Below are 20,384 nucleotides of genomic sequence, written 5' to 3'. Positions count from 1 at the left end.
TTGACTTATTTCGCTCAGCATAACACCCTCCAGTTCCATCCACGTCGTTGCAAATGGCAAGATTTCATTCCTTTTGATGGCTGTATAATATCCCATTGTATATATATACCACACCTTCTTTATCCATTCATCTGTTGATGGACATCTTGGCTCTTTCCACAGTTTGGCTATTGTGGACATTGCTGCTATAAACATCGGGGTGCATGTACCCCTATGGATCCCTACATTTGTATCTTTGGGGTAAATATCCAGTACTGCAATTGCTGGTTGTAGGGTAGCTCTCTTTTCAACTTTTTGAGGAACCTCCATACTGTTTTCCAGAGTGGCTGCACCAGCTTGCATTCCCACCAACAGTGTAGGAGGGTTCCCCTTTCTCCGCATCCCTGCCAACATCTGTCATTTCCTGACTTGTTAATTTTAGCCATTCTGACTGGTGTGAGGTGATATCTCATTGAGGTTTTGATTTGGATTTCCCTGATGCTGAGTGATGTTGAGCACTTTTTCATGTGTCTGTTGGCCATTTGGATGTCTGCTTTAGGAAAATGTCTGTTCATGTCTTCTGCCCATTTCTTGATTGGATCATTTGTTCTTTGGGTGTTGAGTTTAAGAAGTTCTTTATAGATTTTGGATACTAGCCCTTTATCTCATATGTCATTTGCAAATATCTTCTCCCATTCTGTCGGTTGTCTTTTGGTTTTGTTTTTTTTTTTTTAAAGATTTTATTTATTTATTTGACAGAGAGAGAGAGAGAGCGAGAGCAGGTACACAAGCAGGGGGAGTGGGAGAGGGAGAAGCAGGCCCCCCTGCAAAGCAGGGAGCCTGATGTGGGGCTCGATCCCAGGACCCTGGGATCATGACCTGAGCCGAAGGCAGACGCTTAACAGCTGAGCCACCCGGGCGCCCCTGTCTTTTGGTTTTGCTGACTGTTTCTTTTGCTGTGCAAAAGCTTTTTATCTTGATGAAGTCCCAATAGTTCATTTTTGCCCTTGCTTTCCTTGCCTTTGGCGATGTTTCTAGGAAAAATTGCTGCTGCTGAGGTCAAAGAGGTTGCTGCCTGTGTTCTCCTCTAGGATTTGGATGGACTCCTGTCTCACATTTAGGTCTTTCAGCCATTTAGAGTCTATTTTTGTGCGTGGTGTAAGGAAATGGTCCAGTTTCATTCTTCTGCATGTGGCTGTCCAATTTTCCCAACACCATTTGTTGAAGAGACTGTCTTTTTTCCATTGGATATTCTTTCCTGCCTTGTCGAAGATTAGTTGACCCTAGAGTTGAGGGTCCATTTCTGGGCTCTCTATTCTGTTCCATTGGTCTATGTGTCTACACACAGTACCATACTGTCTTGATGATGACAGCTTTGTAATTGAGCTTGAAGTCCGGAATTGTGATGCCACCAGCTTTGCTTTTCTTTTTCAACATTCCTCTGGCTATTCGGGGTCTTTTCTGGTTCCATACAAATTTTAGGATTATTTGTTCCATTTCTTTGAAGAAAGTTGATTGTATTTTGATGGGGATTGCATTGAATGTGTAGATTGCTCTTTTCTTTCTTTCTTTCTTTTCTTTTTTTTTCTTTTTTTCTTTTTTTGCCTTTTTCTTTGCTCCTTTTCTGACTGTCTCTTGGCTTTTTTCTTTCCAATTATTTCTCCATTCCCAACTTTGCTCTCCTTCTTTATCTTTAACTTTCTCTTCATTTCTTTTTCCTTTCCCTCCTTTTGGCCTTCCTGCTTTTAACTGCATTCCCTCTTTTAATATTCTGTAGCAGGCATTAATAATCTCTTGCCTTGAACATAGAAATATTCTTTGGTTCTATGGCTTCCAGTCTGTCTTTTACCACCACAATTCATTTTTCACAATATTGTCAAATTAAACTAAATTTAGATTATTTTAACTCAAACAAATAGAACAATAGACTGTATCCCTTTAAGTCATTCAGTTCACTGAGTTTGGACATAAAACTCTGCCAAAATACAGAACATTGCTATCAACTCCCCCAAAGATTCTTTAGGTTTCTTCCTATGTAGTTCTTCCATCGATGCCCTCAGCAGCCAATAATCTGCTTTATGTCCCTATAGATCAGTCTGCATTTTATAAGTAACATTGTAGTATATATACTCTTGTACCTGACTTCTTTCACTTAGCATGATTATTTTGAGATTCACTGATGTTGTTGCATATATTAGTAGTTTGTTCCTTTTTAAAGTTGAGTAGTATCCTAAGGCATGAATATACCACATTTTGTTTATCCATTCACCTGGTGATGAAGATTTGGACTGCTTACAGTTTACAGTTTAGGCCCATTGTTGATAAAGTTGCCACAAACATTCGTATGCAACTGTTGGTGTGGTTGGACATATGATTTCATTTCTCTTGAGTAAATACGTAGAAATAGAATGGCTAGGTCATATGGTAGGTGTATTTATTAGCTTTATGTGAAACTGCCAAATGATTTTCCTTTTTACATTTCCTGTACAAAAGTTCCAGTTGTTTTGCATCTTTGCCAGTTCTTAGTATTGTCAGTGTTTTACACCATTCTAATGGGTATGTGGTGATGACTTCATTTTGCATTTCAAGGATGCTTAATGATTTGGAGTATCTTTTCAAATGTATATTTGAAATTGATATCCTTTTTTTAAGTGGCTGCTCAAATCATTAGCTTATTTTTACTGGGTGTTTATTATTACAAAAGTTTAAGAATTCTTTATATGTACAAGTTTTTTACCCAATATGTACTTTCCATTTTCTCTTCCTTTCTAAAAGCAAAAGTTTTGAATTTATATCAAGTCTAATTTACCAACAATTTATTTTATGATCTGTGCACTTTTTGTCTCATCTAGAAAATCTTGTCCTAGTTTGAGGTCACAAAGAATTTCCCCTATATTCTATTCTCGTGGTTGTACAGTTTTAGCTTTTTGTTTTGAGTGAATGATTTTAAGTGATTTTTAATATGTTGTAGGGTAAGGATTGAGATTAATTGTTTTTCCTGTGGATATTCATTTGTTCCAGAGCCATTTCTTTGAAAGATGTTCCTTTCCTCACTGAATTACCTTGGCACCGTTGTTGTAAATCAATTGATCATATTTGTGAGTCTATTTCTGGACTCTCTATTCTGTCCCATTGATGAATTTGGATGTATTTTATAGTTTGGGTGCCATTATAAATTGATTTTTTGTTTCATTTTAAAATAGACACAATCTTTTTTAAGGACCCTTGTCCTCATCCTTATCTCCTAATCAGAACCTTCACTGATTACATATCAAATAATGTAGAACACTTTCAACCTAACATTGAAGTCCCATCATTATCTAAAATCCTCCTTTACAGGTTTATCATTGGCTTCCTGCATTTCCAATAAAATTAATTACTCACTGCTCCAAAAGTATACTCCAAACTTGCATTAAAAAAATCAAGGATAGGGTGTAAGCATACAGTGTATCTGTGGATCAGTAAGTAGTAAGGGACCCTGATATAGAAGTAAGACTCAGAGATCAAGCAAATTCTGTGTGGTTTTGGAGGGTAAAACTAGAATTAGTGCTGGAAGCCACAGAGAAAGTGACTTCAGTGTGATACTTATGATGATACAGTTAGATGATATGGTTAGAGAAATGCAAGGGATGTTCTCAGGAGACCATGAATTCTGTTATTGACCAAACATGGGCTTGGATGATCACCCATTGAGAATGTTATAAGTGGAATAATGGTGTCAGATGGGGGTTAGACCAGGTCTCCTTTATAAAGCTCCCCTTAGCCCTGAGATTATGTAAATACGTTCTCTAAATTTATTAGGTTTTTTAGTCACTAAATATTATTTTCGCAACTAAGAAGAATCTTTTAGCTTTTGCCCCGTTTATGTTCCCTAGAGCCAGTTTAATATTTCATTTTATACTTAATTCTTCAACATGTTACTCATGAACTACTGCTGAAATGAGTGGAGGCTCTTTTTTTTTAGAAAAGAAGCTTCCGCAGTAGCATTTCCCATCTGAAGTTCTAGAATCATTCTTCATAAGGTATTATTATTGTATTACTAAATAAGAGAAGCCGTTTGTAAATGATTATGCTTGATTATTCTTTGTCACATCCATAAATTATATATTGGGTTCTCCTAGTGGAGTGGATCTAAACTGGTCAGGGCAGCAGGAGGTAACAGCTTTAGCATCTTTCAAAACAATAATTAATTTTCAAAATGCCAAGACCAATTGGCAGTAGTTAACATTGCCCCCAGAGCATAATCGTGGCCCGGATGCCATAGAGACAAGTTGTCTTGTGTTGCCTATAAATGGATTCTCAGAAAACCTAATTTGAAATTACTGCCTTTAATTATACTGCTGTTATAAATAACTTTGATAAAATTCATACAGCTGGCCCTTTGTTTGTTTTTCCCACTTAAATGCACTGTACAGTGTAATCATCTGAAATAAACATCCATTACAAAGAATGCTTCATTTCAAAGAACTTATTATTCTGCTCATCCAGCCAATTGTTATTTTTTCCTCCCCAGCCACATTTCAATCTTGCACCTATTAATGGGATGAACAAATTACCACACTCTCATAATGTACCAACTAGCAAATTAAAACAATTCATTGGTGCTGAATAGGGCCATGCATTTAAAAGATTTTAATTCATTTGTAGCCTAAATTACCATGTTTTCTTTTCTTTTTAAACAGACCCTGCCAACTTAAAAATTGTTGAAACCCATACTCTTCTCTGAGCAATATAGTTATGTCACTTCCTAAGTAGGAATCCCTATCTTTGAAAGAAAACAGAAGACACATAGAAATGGCTAACAGACACATGAGAAAATGTTCGTCATCCTTAGTCATCAGGGAAAATCAAATCAAAACCACATTGAGATACCACCTTACCCCAGTTAGAATGGCAAAAATTAACAAGGCAAGAAACAACAGATGTTGGAGAGGTTGTGGAGAAAGGGGAACCCTCTTACACTGTTGGTGGAAATGCAAGTTGGTACAGCCACTTTGGAAAACAGTGTGGAGGTGCCTCAAAAAATTAAAAATAGAGCTATCCTATGACCCAGCAATTGCACTCCTGAGTATTTACCCCAAAGACACAGATGTAGTGAAAAGAAGGGCCATATGCACTCCAGTGTTCATAGCAGCAATGTCACCAATAGCCAAACTGTGGATAGAGCCGAGATATCCGTCAACAGATGAATGGATAAAGAAGATGTGGTCCATATATACAATGGAATATTACTCAGCCATCAGAAAGGATGAATACCCAACTTTTACATCAACATGGGTGGGACTAGAGGAGATTATGCTAAGTGAAATAAGTCAAGCAGAGAAAGTCAATTATCATATGGTTTCACTTATTCGTGGAACATAAGGAATAGCATGGAGGACATTAGGAGAAGGAAGGGAAAAATGAAGGGGGAGAAATCGGAGGGAGAGATGAACCATGAGAGACTATGGACTCTGAGAAACAATCTGAGGGTTTTAGAGGGGAGGGGGTGGGGGGATGGGTTAGCCCGGTGATGGGTATTAAGGAGGGCACGTACTGCATGGAGCACTGGGTGTTATTCGAAAACAATGAATCATGGATCACTGCATCAAAAACTAATGATGTATTAGTTTGTATTGTATTGTAGATGTATTGTATGATGCATTGTATGATGACTAACATAACATAATAAAATAAAATTTAAAAAAAGACCACAGCAGATTTACTTCCACTTTTTCAAGTTTAAACTCCAGGATAGATCATTTAATATTGTAAGTTGAGCTATGGAAATGTACAAATCAAAAAAAAAAAAGGGGGCGGCATTATGCTGAACGAAATAAGTCAATCAGAGAAAGACATGTATCATATGACCTCACTGATATGAGGAATTCTTAATCTCAGGAAACAAACTGGGGGTTGCTGGAGTGGTGGGGGGTGGGAGGGATGGGGTGGCTGGGTGATAGACACTGGGGAGGGTATGTGCTATGGTGAGTGCTGGGAATTGTATAAGACTGTTGAATCACAGACCTGTACCTCTGAAACAAATAATACATTATATGTTAAAAATAAAAAAAGAAGAAGAAGAAGATGATAGCAGGAAGGGGAAAATGAAGGGGGGAAATTGGAGGGGGAGACGAACCATGAGAGACTATGGACTCTGAGAAACAAACTGAGGGTTCTAGAGGGGAGGGGGGTGGGAGGATGGGTAAGCCTGGTGATGGGTATTAAAGAGGGCATATTCTGCATGGAGCACTGGGTGTTATATGCAAACAATGAATCATGGAACACTACATCTAAAACTAATGATGTAATATATGGTGATTAACATACCAAAAAAATTTTTTAAAAAGTAAATAAATAAATAAAATTTAAAATCATTAAAAAAATGAAAGAAAGAAAACAGAAGACACATCTTTCATTTGATATGCTTTTTAACTCCAAAGTCCAAGGAAAGGACCTCAAAAATTATATCAAATATTGGCCTCAGTTCATTTATTTTGTAGGAGAGCAGAATTGCCTCTTTTACAGAGGAGAATGGAACCCTTTCTTCCTGGTTCACTGTGATATAATTGTCATCTCTATCTCCACTGCAATCAGGACAGGATTTACCAAGGTCAATTCAACGTGGTCCAACTATTACCAAGCTCAGTTGAACTCAATTCAACTGTTGCCAAGCTCAATACAACCCCACAACTCTTTATTAGCTACAAGGCACCACAAGGCACTATGAAGATTTCCAAAATGAGTAACACGTGGCCTCTTTACTCAATCTGGAAAAGAAGCAAAAAAGATTAACTGTAGAACATTGTGGCAGTTTGGAAATGGTTAGATGGGAACACAGATGATAAATGCTAGAGCAAGGGTGAAACCATAAAAGAAGTTAAAAGGGTTGTTGGAGTTCAAAGGAGAATGGCTGTTCATAAAGCTGAGAAAATGAGGTAGCCCTTGAGGAAAATTCTGCGGCTTCACTTTTGCTGTTTTCTCTACAAAGAGCTGCATAGAAATAGAAGTATGGGACACGTAACTAATGATGTACTGTATGGTGGCTAACTTAACGTAAAAAAATAAAAGAAAAGTATGGGACAGGGCGCCTAGGTGGCTCAGTCGGTTAAGCGTCTGCCTTCAGTTCGGGGCATGATCCCAGGGTCCTGGGATCGAGTCCCGCATCGGGCTCCCTGCTCATCAGGGGGTCTGCTTCTCCCTCTCCCTCTGCCTGTCGCTCCCCCTGCTTGTGCTCTCTCTCTTTCGCTCTCTCTCTCTCAAACAAATAAATAAAATCTTTCTTTTTTAAAGTATGGAACGTATTTGGTATTATGATAAAGATGGATATGATAATTTTGACAAACAAATAAGCAGGGTGTTGCTGGAATCCAGGAATTAAGAGGAGTTAAGGCTGAGATAAGTACCAGAAAAGTAGATGGGAGTCAAAACACAAAGGCCCCCAAATCCCAAACTGCCCTCTTTGTATTTATTAAGCAGTCAGGAATCGTTGAAGCCTTCTGATCAAGCAAAGGAGATGCCTGGAATTATACCTTAGGAAGATAAATCTCGAAGCTCTGTGGATATACGGATCAAAGACAGCTCCTACATTCTATCTTGTGGGTCTGCATTATGGTAGGAGAATGAGAGGCAGTGAGAGCTGTGAGAATATCTTCCTCTCTCTAGGCAATTAACTGCAACAGGTTGAGGAAAGGGCCAGGACTGGAATTTGATCTTCTTGCAGACTGGGCACCAGACCTGCCATCTAGAGGATATACAACTCAGGAGCATGGGAGATAGTCCAGGCCAGCAGGTGCAAGGGTAACAGCCAGCCAGTTTATCTGATGATAGAGCCCACCCTAAACCTTCAGTGTCTGAGTTTAAGTTCTCATGGGGGCAGGGCCTGGACAAGGACTTATACCAGTAACTTGTTTGGGAAGTGTTCACCGGGCAACAGGAGTGAGGCAGAAGGAAAGTGAGAGAAAAAAAAGGGGAAGCCAATCGAAGGGTGTAGTAAAGAGGTCACTGATATGGCAACAGGGCTTGATTCCACCAGGATCTCCTTATGAAATGTAAAGAATGTCTCCAAGAATTGACCACCTGAAGGACTGGGGGCTGACGACTTATCCTCCAGCTTCTGCTCCCTTTTGGCAGAGAGCTACCTAGGGGTAACATCTCTGTACTTTGGGCTGTCCTTGTACACAGGCTTTCACAAAGTAACCTCCATTGGTATTTGGCCAAACTGAACCTTCCATTCTCTTTCATGGAAGTTCTCAAGGCAGTTAACAAAGCCAGGCAACTGCATATCCTAATTACCATTGGCCCTTACTATACAAATTCCAGAGCTACTGCTTGCTTCCCCGTCACCTGTGCCTCAGCCAACCCAGTGCTTGTGAGGCTACAGTTCACTAGACATTATCACCATCCCACTTACTACCAGCAAAGAGTTCCCTGTGAAGTTTGATAATGAGTGACCCAGCTCCTACATTCTTTTTTGTGGGTCTGCATTATGGTACTATTTCTGCTACCAACTATCTCTCAGTCTGAGTTCCCCTCAAAGCAGTACTGCTGACAAGACTTTTAGTGCAGTTGGTGTATTTCAGAAGTTATCCCAGGAATCATCAATGAGGAATTAGGAAACATGAGAAAAGAGTGAGTAAAAAGTCAATTTAAGGGTGCATTTTGAAGTCAGTTATGATTCTAATGGGACTCCTGAGAGATATCCAAAGTGTCTTTCTGAATTCTGTATCTGACAGAAAGGATGGATCATTTTTCCACAAGCTTCTGACTCCCATATTTTTGAGTTTGTCCCTAGAGGTATTATTTCCCTTGCACTCAGGCTTGTACAGAGCCAAGTGGGTTTCCATTGTTTTAGGAGTAGAAACTAGGTTGTACTCCCTTGAGATGGGACATTCTCACCAGGAGGTCAGTTGGTGCTCACAAAGGAATTGTTCTCTAGGGCTGCAGTTATCAGAAGTGGACTGAGATGTGACATGGGGTACCAAAGGCAACTGCCTGAATCTGTTTCTCTATCTATCTCCCAGGATGTATACCTTTTACAAGCTTGGGTACCATGATGGGTCCTCAACTCCTTCACAGAATGGTGTCTATTTATTCCCCCCCCCCAAGAGATGTTCCTTCCTCTCAGAATCAGCCTTATCATCTCCTGCTCCCAGGGGTTCAATCTTGACTGCTGCCCAGGCTCATCTTGGATCTGATCTATATCAATAGGTATGGATGGCTTTTAAGAAGGAGAAAGTGACATGAGCTGGTACTTCAGAACAAATCCCCTGCTGTGCCCTCCCTGCTGACAATCACCGTTCCATCTCTGTTTTCAACTGTCTGTTCCAACAGGATATGTAGGCTGGCATAGCTTGGCCTCTGTAGACCAGTTGGGCCCCACTTGCTGGCTTTCCAGGGCCTTTCAAGGCAAGCAAGATTCTGCACCATTAGTTTCTCCTTTAGACCTCTCAGAGAATCTAGCCTCCCTCTAAGCCTCACCCCTAATGGTGTGAATTGCCAAAGGGAGATTTGTCTTTTGTTTTTTTGAAAGGATTTTCAGTTTCTCCCAAAACCTGGTGTGCCAAAAGGAGCATTAAGACAACTTGTCATACCACTCTTTTCTTTTTGTCTGGCCTGCATCTTTCTTAATGCACCATTTCTAATCCACAAGATTATAGACTCAACTTCAAGATTGCTTTCTTCTATACCTAGATTTTGTAATCAGCCAATGCTGCAGATGTAGCACAATGTTACACAGTTTCCTAGGGATCCCACATGGACCCCAGGGTGAAGTGTGGTAAATTTTGCACAATACAGGGGGAAAAAAACCTGTGACTTTCTAAAAGTAATCTCATTCCCTGTATCTTCCTCTTGAGTTCTCTTTATGGCTGATATGGAAAACTTGATTTTTTTTTTTTTTTCAGAAAAAGATATCAGTCTCTCCCAGTTCAAAACTTCATCACATCCAGTCTTTCAAGGTTTCTTCCCATTATCCCTTCAATTTTCAGAATACATTAGGGCACGGAGCTCTCTTTAGAGTTCTATACGCAGGTTTTTACTAGGTTTTTACTGCAGGTTTTACTACTATTGCTAAGGCACCGAGACCTGGTGACTGGCTCCTTGTTACAGTCAAGCAGGGCTCTGATCTTCCAACCCGTTTGAGTTTTCACTGTCATTGCCAGGCCTTTTGCCTGGTAGTCTTTTCTGTGGCCTTCTGTTACAAAGTCACATTGACTTGTATTCTCGTTGACCCTTGCCTACTTCCCCAGGCTAGCAATCTCAGTTATCTTTCACACACACTCACCAAAGCACAAGACATCTGGATTTCCTCACTCTACCCCATTCTGGAAGAATGGGAAACTGGCACAGGTGCCTCTGTCACTTCTACCCAACCATGCAGGTGATATTATCAGGCACCTCCCTTGCCCACTGAAAAGCTACTCTGAAAGACATTGCAGTCTTTCCAGGGAAAGGAAGAACAAACATCATTCTCCTGGTTTTCCCACAACCATCTCCTGGTGAGGTTCGCATATACCCTGTCCTGCCCCCACCCCTTCTCCCCAAACCATGTTCAACCCAGGGTGGATAAATGGGGAAGGAAGACACTGGAATTTCATCCTTCGTTCTTCTCTCCCTCTCCTATTCTTCAGCAGCAGGTAGTAGTGAGCAGAGAGTAATTATTCTTGCTGTAAAGTATTGATTTAAAGTCATACCCTTTATCTCCCTACACTATAGGTTGTAGTAAAACTACGCCCCGAAGTCCAAGATCTCTTCTAGATGTATAAACGTGAGAGTTGAGAATTTAGAAAACACTTTTCTCTCTCAAAAAAATCAAGCTTTCAAGAATATTACCACTGGAGTCTCAGGAAAAAAAAATATCTAATATGAAATTAGAAGTAAAATTGTATCCCCTTTGACCTAAGCCAGTGGTTCTTAACTTTGGCTGCACATTGAGTCAGTGGGGCAGCTTTAAAAAATACTGATGGTCAGGTCCTGTACCCCAGGGTCCATTCTTCAAAAGCTTCTGGAATCAGGCCCAGTTAGAGGTATTTATTTGAAAACTTCCCCAGTGATTCTAATTTTTAGCCAGGATTGAGAATCACTGACCTTAGACTGTTATGTGTCTTCTCTCTGAATGAGAAGATACCATTGAGTCCACTGTGGGGAGAAAAGGTGATTTGCTGGGAATGAATAAAAAGAATTCTAATATTTCATGATTAGCATCTGACTACAACTCTTGTACATTCCACAAAGCAGTTATCTGATCAGTGATTTCATGTTACCATCATAACAATTCTTTTACGTAGATACCATGCTGAGTACATGTAATTGAAGAATGAAAGTGGAATCCAAAGAGGCTAAATAAGCAATGACTTTATCACTTAAATATTAGAGAAAAAAATACCAATCCTGATTTTTTATATTAATAGTTATCATTTATGACATCACCGTTAATATGATTAAAAAGTTGGGGCACGGGAGTGGCTCAATCAGTTGAGTGTCCAACTCTTGGTTTCGGCTCCAATCATGATCACGGGTTCGTTCGTGAGATCAAACCGCCGCGTTGGGCTCCACGCTCAGCAAAAAGTCTGCTTGAGACTCTCTCTACTTCTCCCTCCACCCCTCCCTGCCACTCTCTCTCTCTCTCAAATAAACAAATCTTTAAAAAGTTATTTTTCCTTTTATTAAAATTAAATTTTTAAGTATTATAGAAATATCTAACCTGAAAAATAAAGGTTCTCATAATCCCACCTCACAAAAATAATCACTGCTAATGGTTGGATGTATGCTCCTCTAAATGTGTCCTATTCATATGATAGCATATATCATGAAAGCATTATTTACCCAAATGAGGTCATACTATATACAGCTTTGAAGCTTAACTTTTCACTTAAAAATATATCCTACACGTGTGTTGTGTGAGCTTGTGTGTGCATGTATGTGGTGTATCTCTTTTCTTAAAATGGCTTATGTATCTCAATGTTAAGAAACTAAACATTTGGGTTGTTTCCAATTTCATACTATGACAAACCATACTATAATGAACATTCTTGTTATAATGAACATATCTTTGGACAATTTTGTAGGTGTTCTAATAAAATTGATTCCTGTGAGTAGAATTTCTGATTTGAATCCCATAGACATTTTCTACCTTATTAAAGTTTACCAAATTGCCCTCCAAATAAGTTGTGCCAATTTACAATTATTTCAACAATATATGGCAATGCTTGGTGTCCCCAACTTTGGCTACACTAGGTATTAATCAATCTTTTTTAATGTGCTGATCTGATAAGTGAAAGTAAATGCCATTGTTAACTGAATTTGCATTTGTTTGCTTATTGAGATGGAGCATCTTTTTACACATGGCCAAAAGCCATGTGCAGTTCCTCCCCTGTGAACTACCTGTCTGTGTGTCTTACTCATTTTTAACTAAGATCAACCAATTTCTCTCTTTTTTTTAATTTGTAAAAAGTCTATGAGTACTATAGAAATTAACTATCTGGCTATCATATATATTATGAAATATGGCATTATTTATGGCTTTGAGTTTTGTCTGGGGTAATGTTGGTGAGTGTATGTATTTCTTTTTTATAAATTAGAAGTTTTTATTTTTTTAATTACCATGCTTAACTGTCTTTTCCTATGTTAATTTTTTATTTTATGTCGTCCCAAGAAAGGGATTCCCTTCCACAACATTATAAACATACTCAGTTATGTTTCCTTCTCATATTTTTACTTTTATTTTACTACATTTAAGTCTTTTATCCACCTAAACTGCAGTGTAAGCAATAAGAAAGGGATCCAGCTTTACATTTTTCTGAATGACTAGTCATTTCTGCCCATGCTATTTATTTAATAACCTGGTCTTTTCCCACTAATTTGAAATGTAACTTTATTAAGTACTAAGGAATAGAAAGCTAATAGGTAGATAGATAGGTAGATGATAGATAGATGATAGATAGATAGATAGTTTTCCACATACGTATTCTCCTAATTTCTGAAGATTCATACTATGTTTTGATATCTGGTAAAAGTACTCTAACCTCTCATCCCACTTAACTTTAATAAAATTTTTTCATTGGACATTAAAGATGTTTCCCTGTGTTACTTTTTTCAACTGATTTTGAAATAATTTTTATCATACTTAAAAATAAAACAACCAGTTAGGATTATATTGCTTAAACTATCCCTTTTCCAGGGGTGCCTGGGTGGCTCAGTCTGTTAAGCGTCTACCTTTGACTCAGGTCATGATCCTCGAGTCCCAGGATCGGGCCCCACATCGAGCTCCCTGCTCAACAGGGAGTCTGCTTCTCCCTCTCCCTTTCCCTCTGCTCCTCCCCCACTTGTGCTCTCTCTCTCTCTCTCCCGCTCTCTCTCTCACTCTTTCTCTCTCATTCTCTCTCAAATAAATAAATAATAAAAATAAATAAATAAATAAAAAATAAATAAACTATCCCTTTTCCCAATCCCTGCTGCATCCTGGATATATTGAATCCTAATTCTTTCCCCTGCTTATAATCACTCCTAGACTTTCCAGTTCTCAGCTGCCAAAGTGAGTTTTCTAGTGCCCAAATTTAATCATTTCTATTTGCTGCTGAATATCTATCAATGACTTTCCATTCATTTTATGATACAATCCAAAAATTTCAATGTGACATACAGGATCTCTGTCTACTCCTTTATAATGACTTTGTTTCATTTCTTATCTCTCTCAACACCCTCCCTCCAGTCATTATAAAACTAGGTTCACATTCACTCTTTCTTGCTCAGACATCATCTCCCATAGGACGCTTACTTTAAAGCTCTGCTCCATTCTACGTGAGGTGCCCTTCCTTCATCAGAACTCCCATTACTAGACTATCATGATAGATGAGACTATATTAAAATTGCTTGTCCATTTGAATCTCTTTTCTACTAAACAAGAAGCTCCTTCAGGATGCTATCTTTTCTTTATTCCCAGAACTCTCCATAGTATCTATTACATAATAGACCTTTAATTCATGTTGCTAAACAAATAAATCTAAAGTGATACAAGCTCGGGTTAATTTTATACCAATCAGCTGGTCAAATAGATTCCACTGTCTTAATTGGATGCAGGTAGTTTTTCTAGGAAGTGATCCCAGGAAGCACTACAGGCTTGGATAAAGTAAGACAGAGAGAAAGGGGAAATGCCAATAAAGGGGTGTGTTGATAAGCTCGGGTCAACAGGACCATAATCCAGCTTGGGACCTTTTGAGAAACTATAAGTCATTTTAGAACTATCCTTCAGGAGAATGGAAAATCTAGAGCATTTATCCACTGACTTCAGTCCAAGAGTTGTCCCCAGAGGTTTTAACTTACGCCACACTTCCAGGTTGCACCTGTGTGTAGCCAAGGGAGAGCGCATGGTACCAAAGACCCAGGGTATAGAACCCAAGAGGCACAGGCACTCTAGTGGGAATCAGTCAGCATCCAGGTGAACTCAGAAGAAGGCCAAGGGGATGGGGTGGGCATTAATGGCATCTGCTACAGTAGCTGATGCTATAGCCTCTGCCCCACCTCCAAACTGAACATGTATCAACTAATATCAGACATGAACTATTTGAAGATTCTTGATGGACAATAAGGATGATTTCTATTTCCTTCAAAATACTCAAGGCTCATAGACACAAATGCTATTTGATTCAGTCTCATGGTGGACCAAAAAACCCTCCAAAGGGAAGCTGCATGTTTTTTAAAAGTTCTGTGTTATTATTCATTAACAAATCACTTTCTCATTGTCGAACATACATTTGCCCAGGCCTGTGAGACAATAAAACTTTTTATTATGATTATGTCTGTTTCAACATCCTTTCCCTGTACAGCTTCATAGAATTGGCTTCAACATGTCATTGAGTAGCCATGGATATCCATTATGATGCTCGACATATTTTGGTTCACTTTTATAGTATTATCAGTGATTTGAGGTCACTTTTGGACTTCATTGCTTTTTTAAAAGAGAATGAGTAGTAAACTTCACTTTATTCAGCGACTGCTGCATGCAGAACTCCCTATTAACCTCAGTGGTTGTATGTGGGATAAGTGTTACGCAATCTCATAAAACTTACTGCTTACTGCATAGAGTACAGAAATGCTTATATTTGGGGCGCTTGGGTGGCTCAGTCGTTAAGCATCTGCCTTCAGCTCAGGTCATGATCCCAGGGTCCTGGGATCGAGCCCCGCATCGGGCTCCCTGTTCTGCGGGAAGCCTGCTTCTCCCTTTCCCACTCCCTCTGCTTGTGTTCCCTCTCTCGCTGTGTCTCTCTCTGTCAAATAAATAAATAAAATCTTAAAAAAAAAAAGAAATGCTTATATTTTACAAAAATTGGCTATATACCTGTTCGATGGATGCAGTTAATCTGAATAAAAAAATTTGAAATAAATGAGTTTTGATAGAAATATTGAAAGATATAACCAAACGTGGACTGGTGTTCAAAGATGACATTCAAGTATTTTAAAAATACAGTGTTCATGGATTGGTAGGGAACCCTCCAAAAATACTAAGTCAGAAGTGTGCAGATGTAAATCAGTCTGTGGGAGCATGCTGAGAACGCCATCCTTCCCTCTTGGCCCCCGTGTCCTCTGCCTAGAACATTTTTGATCCCTTCTTTAATAACTCCTGCTTGCCTTTTAGATTAGCTCAAGTCTCATCTCCTATATTAGTTTCCTATGACTCCTTGACAATTTACCACAAACTTCTTGAATTAAAACAACACTTTATTATCTTATGGTTTTGGAGGTCAAAGTCAAACATGGGTTTCACTGAGCCAAAATCAAGGTGTCAGCAGGGCTGCATTCTTTCTGGAGGGTCTAGCAAAGATCCCATTTTCTAGCCTTTTCCAGCTTCTAGAAGCTATATATAGAGAGAGATAGATATAGATATATATAGATATCTCCTTGGTCAGGGCCCCCCCTTAGTTTCCTCCTGTGTAAAGGAGAAGTGTATTCTCAGGTGGGTAAGAGAACAAATGAAAGGGCAAGATTCCTCAGCCCAAACCTCTTGCTCTAACCTACTCCTGAGAAGCAGCACCGACTTCTCAGTTTCCTTACCGATAACATGGAAATAATCACAGCATTTAGCACACTCGCTTCTCAAGAGTATTCATGAACAGACAAATGAAAATCCACTGACAGTGATTGGCACATACTATTCACTCTAAACTGTTAGTTGTTACCATTTCCCCCTGGTGAGATTATTGTGAGGATTTAGGAAACAGTTGATAAAGCCACAGCACGCTGCCTGGCACACAGCCAGTTCTCAGCACATTCTATTCTTTGATTTATCACCATCATCTGTATTAAATACAACAGGTTAAAGATGTCAAATTCAGTGAAGAAAATGCGTTTCAAAGGTAGGAGTTTGGTGACATGCGTTCAACTCTGTGCTAACAATCTGCCTTATTTCAGGCTCTGTTATTAATAGCCTCAGTACCGTCACAGGGTTAGAAGATACGAAAGGTCAATAAAGTTGTGATGGACGGATTTCATTAGTTTCCATGATGAAATAATAGTAGTAATAACTATAGGCTTTAAAATATTACAAAACATTTTCAAATATATTATCTCATAGGGCCTTGATGTGACTTCATGTTATTCCCAGGCAATATCTAGCAGTCTAATGGCTATTTGATTATTTAGGCTTCCCAGGTTATTATCATCCTTGTCACATAATAGCCTTTACGTCCTTTGTATTATAGAATATTCAGATGTTACCCATTGTTTCCAAGGCAAATGGAGCCATTCCACTCAAATGTTTACAGTAAATAGAACAGAAACTTGTGGAATCATCTTCCTCTCTCATAAATGAAGCAACAGCAAAGTGGTACAGCATCTCAGCTGTTCCAAGTTCCTCAAATAAGTTTTACTTTTGCAAAACGAACCCTCTAACTTCCTATATGTTGTGAGCTGCGTTATGAGCAACATGACAGCCGGCAGCCACGTTTGTTGTAATTTTTTAAATATGTGGAAAAAAAGCAAGATATCGACCATGTATTACCTTAACCAAGATGCCAAATTATCTAACTTGTTTCTCCAGGCAAGCAGTCCAACAACAGGGACAGCTCCCAGGAGCCAGTCAAGATTGTCTGTCTGTCCATCCACTCAGGACATCTGCAGGTAAGTGCTCAGCAAATGATCCTATTTAATCTTGTTTAGACCAATGTTTTGTAGTCTTCTTTTATCTTCTGAGACTGTGTGGCTCTTGCCTCTGCCTTACATTGTCCATGGACAATTTATACTGGCTTAATTTTTCCCCCTTTAGTGCTTTTTCTTCATTTGATCTTTATTTACCAACTTCTGGTCCATGCTATCATTTTCATCATTCTCTCTCTCTGTTTTCCTGTGGCTCTCCTCTCCATTCCCATCTCCCATCCTTTGCCTGCTGCTTTGTCTAGATCTGCCATCTTGCATGACATGTCAGAAGATGCATTTGAGCAATGCACCCCTGTCATGGTGCTGAGCCCTGCTAGGAAAGAGTCTGGTAAGAGATCAGTAAAACAGAGGCCTAGGAGGAGGAGGAAGGCCTCTGAGAGATATGAGCCTGCAGAAGAACAAATAAAAGGGAGAAGAAATGATTTTCACCTCCAAATCACAAGCCCCAGATGGAGCGAGCTTTATGCAGACTCTTCAGATTCATCTTCCACAGATGAGACTCACTGGATTCAGGCAAAGAGAAGAGCCCAAGTTAAATTCCGACTGTCACGAAGAAGAAGGAGAAATGGCAATAAGCCATGTGGAAACGTGGATGGGCCTTCTGCTCCTCATGGAATGGATCTGGTAGATGTGGAATCCAAAGGGAAAAAGCAACAAGAGCTGACTGAATGTGCAAGTTGCTCTTTAAATCTCTGCAGAGGAAAGGGCACAAGGTGCCAAGAATGCAGTCTTTCCCTGCCACAAGGATCCTTTGAGATTAAGAGATCCTCAAGGAAGCACGAGGAGAGCAAAGGCAGGTACCACCACAGGGATCTGCAGCTCTTGCATCGTCTCGGGCAATATGAAACCATCCAGAAAAGACTTTCAGAAGCCGATTCCAGCACTGAGATATTGGCAGTAGCCGAAGGTGGCAAGTATGTGGACGCGGCCGCGTTCCAGGTGAATAACTCTGTGCAGAAGCCTCCTGCCACCTACCATGACGAGTCTGATAATTTAAAAATATGCAGGTCAGTCACTGTAGAGAAAGACTTGATGCCATCCACATGCATTTCTTCCCACTGTGAGTTAGGCGTGTGTTCGACCTCTCCCCTCAAAACATAACACGTATTCATACTGTTATTTGTCTGATTGTATATAAGGTGATAAAACAAGAAAAAGGCAGCTGTGGGAATGGGAAGAAATAATAGGGAAGCATCCATGGGTTTGAAAGCTGTTCCAGAATAGAATTAGATGTCCCCTTTACTCTTCCCTCAATTGGATAGTGAGTTATCCTGGTAAATGTACTGACAAGCCAGTTGGGTCTGGTACCCATTCTAGTTAAGACAAGACCAGTGGAGGAAAGATGAGTGAGAGTGTATGAAACCCTAGATCCTTTAATGCAAATTCGGTGAACTGTTAGCATCCTGACAGAAAGATATTCAAGGCTTGGGTTTTTTTAAGGTCAGATTTTTTTTTTATCAGAAAAATCTCTGCAGTTGGTGCTAATTTGTTCTCCAGTTGTCTGACTCAGCAGGGTATTTCAAGACTGAAAGGCCACAGAAACAGGTCACGGACATATCAGTGGGATTGCTGGAGCCTTCAGGGAAGGAGAGCACATTAACTTTAGTGATAATCATGTACTGAAAGGTTTCAACATGTAGATATTTCATAGCTATGAGACTCCTTTCTTGCCATTTTTTCCCAACCGTATACATTTTCAAAATAACTTAAAGTGAATAAGAATTATAGGAATATCCATGCTAGTATGCACAAGTCAGATCATTTTAAACAAAACAGATAGTTTTATGTGTTCATGTTATCCCCTAGTCATTTAGGTTGGTTAAGTTTTGTTGTTTTGTTGCATAATGCTTGGTTGTTTGGGCTTGTTTTATGAAAGTTAAAGTTACTTTATAAAACATGTATGTGTGCCTCCTGCCAATGACGTGACCCCAAGAATGTTGCCAGTATCCATTCAAGACAGGACAAGGAGATTTGAGGCCTGGATGCAAATAATAATAGTTTATTTCTCAGAATGTTTTATAAGATTTTCATAAAATGCTCATTGATTTATTCATTCAAGCACCTGTTATGCATCAATTCTCGGCATTGGAAATGTTACAGTGCCTGAGATTTATATAGTCTCTGACATCTTAGAGCTTACTGTCTAAGGGGGAACGGAGAAACAAAAGAAACTATTTCACAGTTGATGTATAATTACGATTGTGATAAGACTATGAAAGCCCACAACAAGGAAGGTTCACCTACTCAGAGAGATCAGAGAACTCTCTTAAAGAGTCAGCCAAGCTGACTGAGGCTCGAGAATGACAGGCATTGATCAAGGAAAGAAACGGGGAGGACCATTCAGGCAGAAAGGGCCACTACACCAAGCCAGGAGGAGGGAAGGAGTTTAGCAATCCAGGGGACTGAAAGTGGGCTGCTGTGGCCGGGCTGTGATGAATGTGGGGAGCGGGTAGTGGAGATGGGGGGCGGGGAGAGGTGGAGAGAGCCAGGTACAACATGCTCAGACATCTCAAAGAAGTGACACCATTTGAATTATATATTAATGTAAGTTTCTTGTAATCTTTGGAATATGATTTAAGTGTGACTTTGCTAAAATGTTGGGGTATGGGATAAAACACTATTTCCAGTCTCAACCAAGAACTCCCCACTTACAGCCATCTGTTGTCATTCCCCGAATCTACTTCCAACACAATTTAATGAAAGAAGCTAGTTGTGGGCTTAATAGCAATTGGAGAAAAAAAGTAATGCTTGCAATTAAAGTCATAGTGGCTGATTCTCCTAACTTAAAAGAACTGCTCTGGAGGAACATTTTCAAAGACAGGATATTTAACTTAGACTTCTATTAATGAAAGTGAGATCGATGGACCTATTCTTATTATTTCTTGCTGTGGGTTGTCATCAAAATACACCCTCTAAGCAAATACAGGGACTGCGTATTATACTGGACGCTGAGGGCAAAAAGCAACAAAAGACTTGATTCTTCCCGTTAAGTGGCCTGTTATCTAGTGGGAGAAATTGAACACACATCCAAAAAGATACAAATTCAAGATAGTACAGGGTGAATTAAAACAAAACAAAAGGAATACTGCAGAAATTTGAAGACAGAAAAACTTCTGAGAGCTGGAACTATCTGGAAATCCCATTAAGAGGTAGGATTGGGACCAAGAAAAGTAGAATTAAATTGTCAGAGATGCATGCTGGCCATTCCAGGCACCCAGGCAGGGGAAACACCATGAGCCCAGACAGAGATGAGGGAATGACACTCTTCACTGAAG

General features: G+C 39.5%; 1 protein-coding gene across 13 annotated transcripts in view; it reads left to right on the top strand.

Moving 5' to 3' along the window:
• MARCHF1 (membrane associated ring-CH-type finger 1) overlaps nt 1–20,384 on the top strand; it is an 860,279-nt gene that overhangs the window by 755,029 nt on the left and 84,866 nt on the right. For 12 of the 13 annotated variants that reach the window (XM_032413131.1, XM_032413130.1, XM_032413128.1 and 9 more), the window contains 2 exons: nt 16,994–17,073; nt 17,352–19,529. In XM_032413131.1, coding sequence (XP_032269022.1) covers nt 16,994–17,073; nt 17,352–18,210 — 939 coding nt within the window. In that variant the 3' untranslated portion in view covers nt 18,211–19,529. Of the gene's footprint in view, nt 1–16,993; nt 17,074–17,351; nt 19,530–20,384 lie in introns of those variants that run through there. The other variant, XM_032413136.1, reaches the window with a different exon arrangement.

The sequence above is a fragment of the Phoca vitulina genome, unplaced genomic scaffold, assembly GCF_004348235.1.
Source record: "Phoca vitulina isolate PV1807 unplaced genomic scaffold, GSC_HSeal_1.0 scaffold14, whole genome shotgun sequence".
Taxonomy (NCBI): domain Eukaryota; kingdom Metazoa; phylum Chordata; class Mammalia; order Carnivora; family Phocidae; genus Phoca; species Phoca vitulina.
The sequence above is the reverse complement of the archived record's forward strand: the minus strand, read 5'-3'. Positions and strand labels throughout refer to the sequence as shown.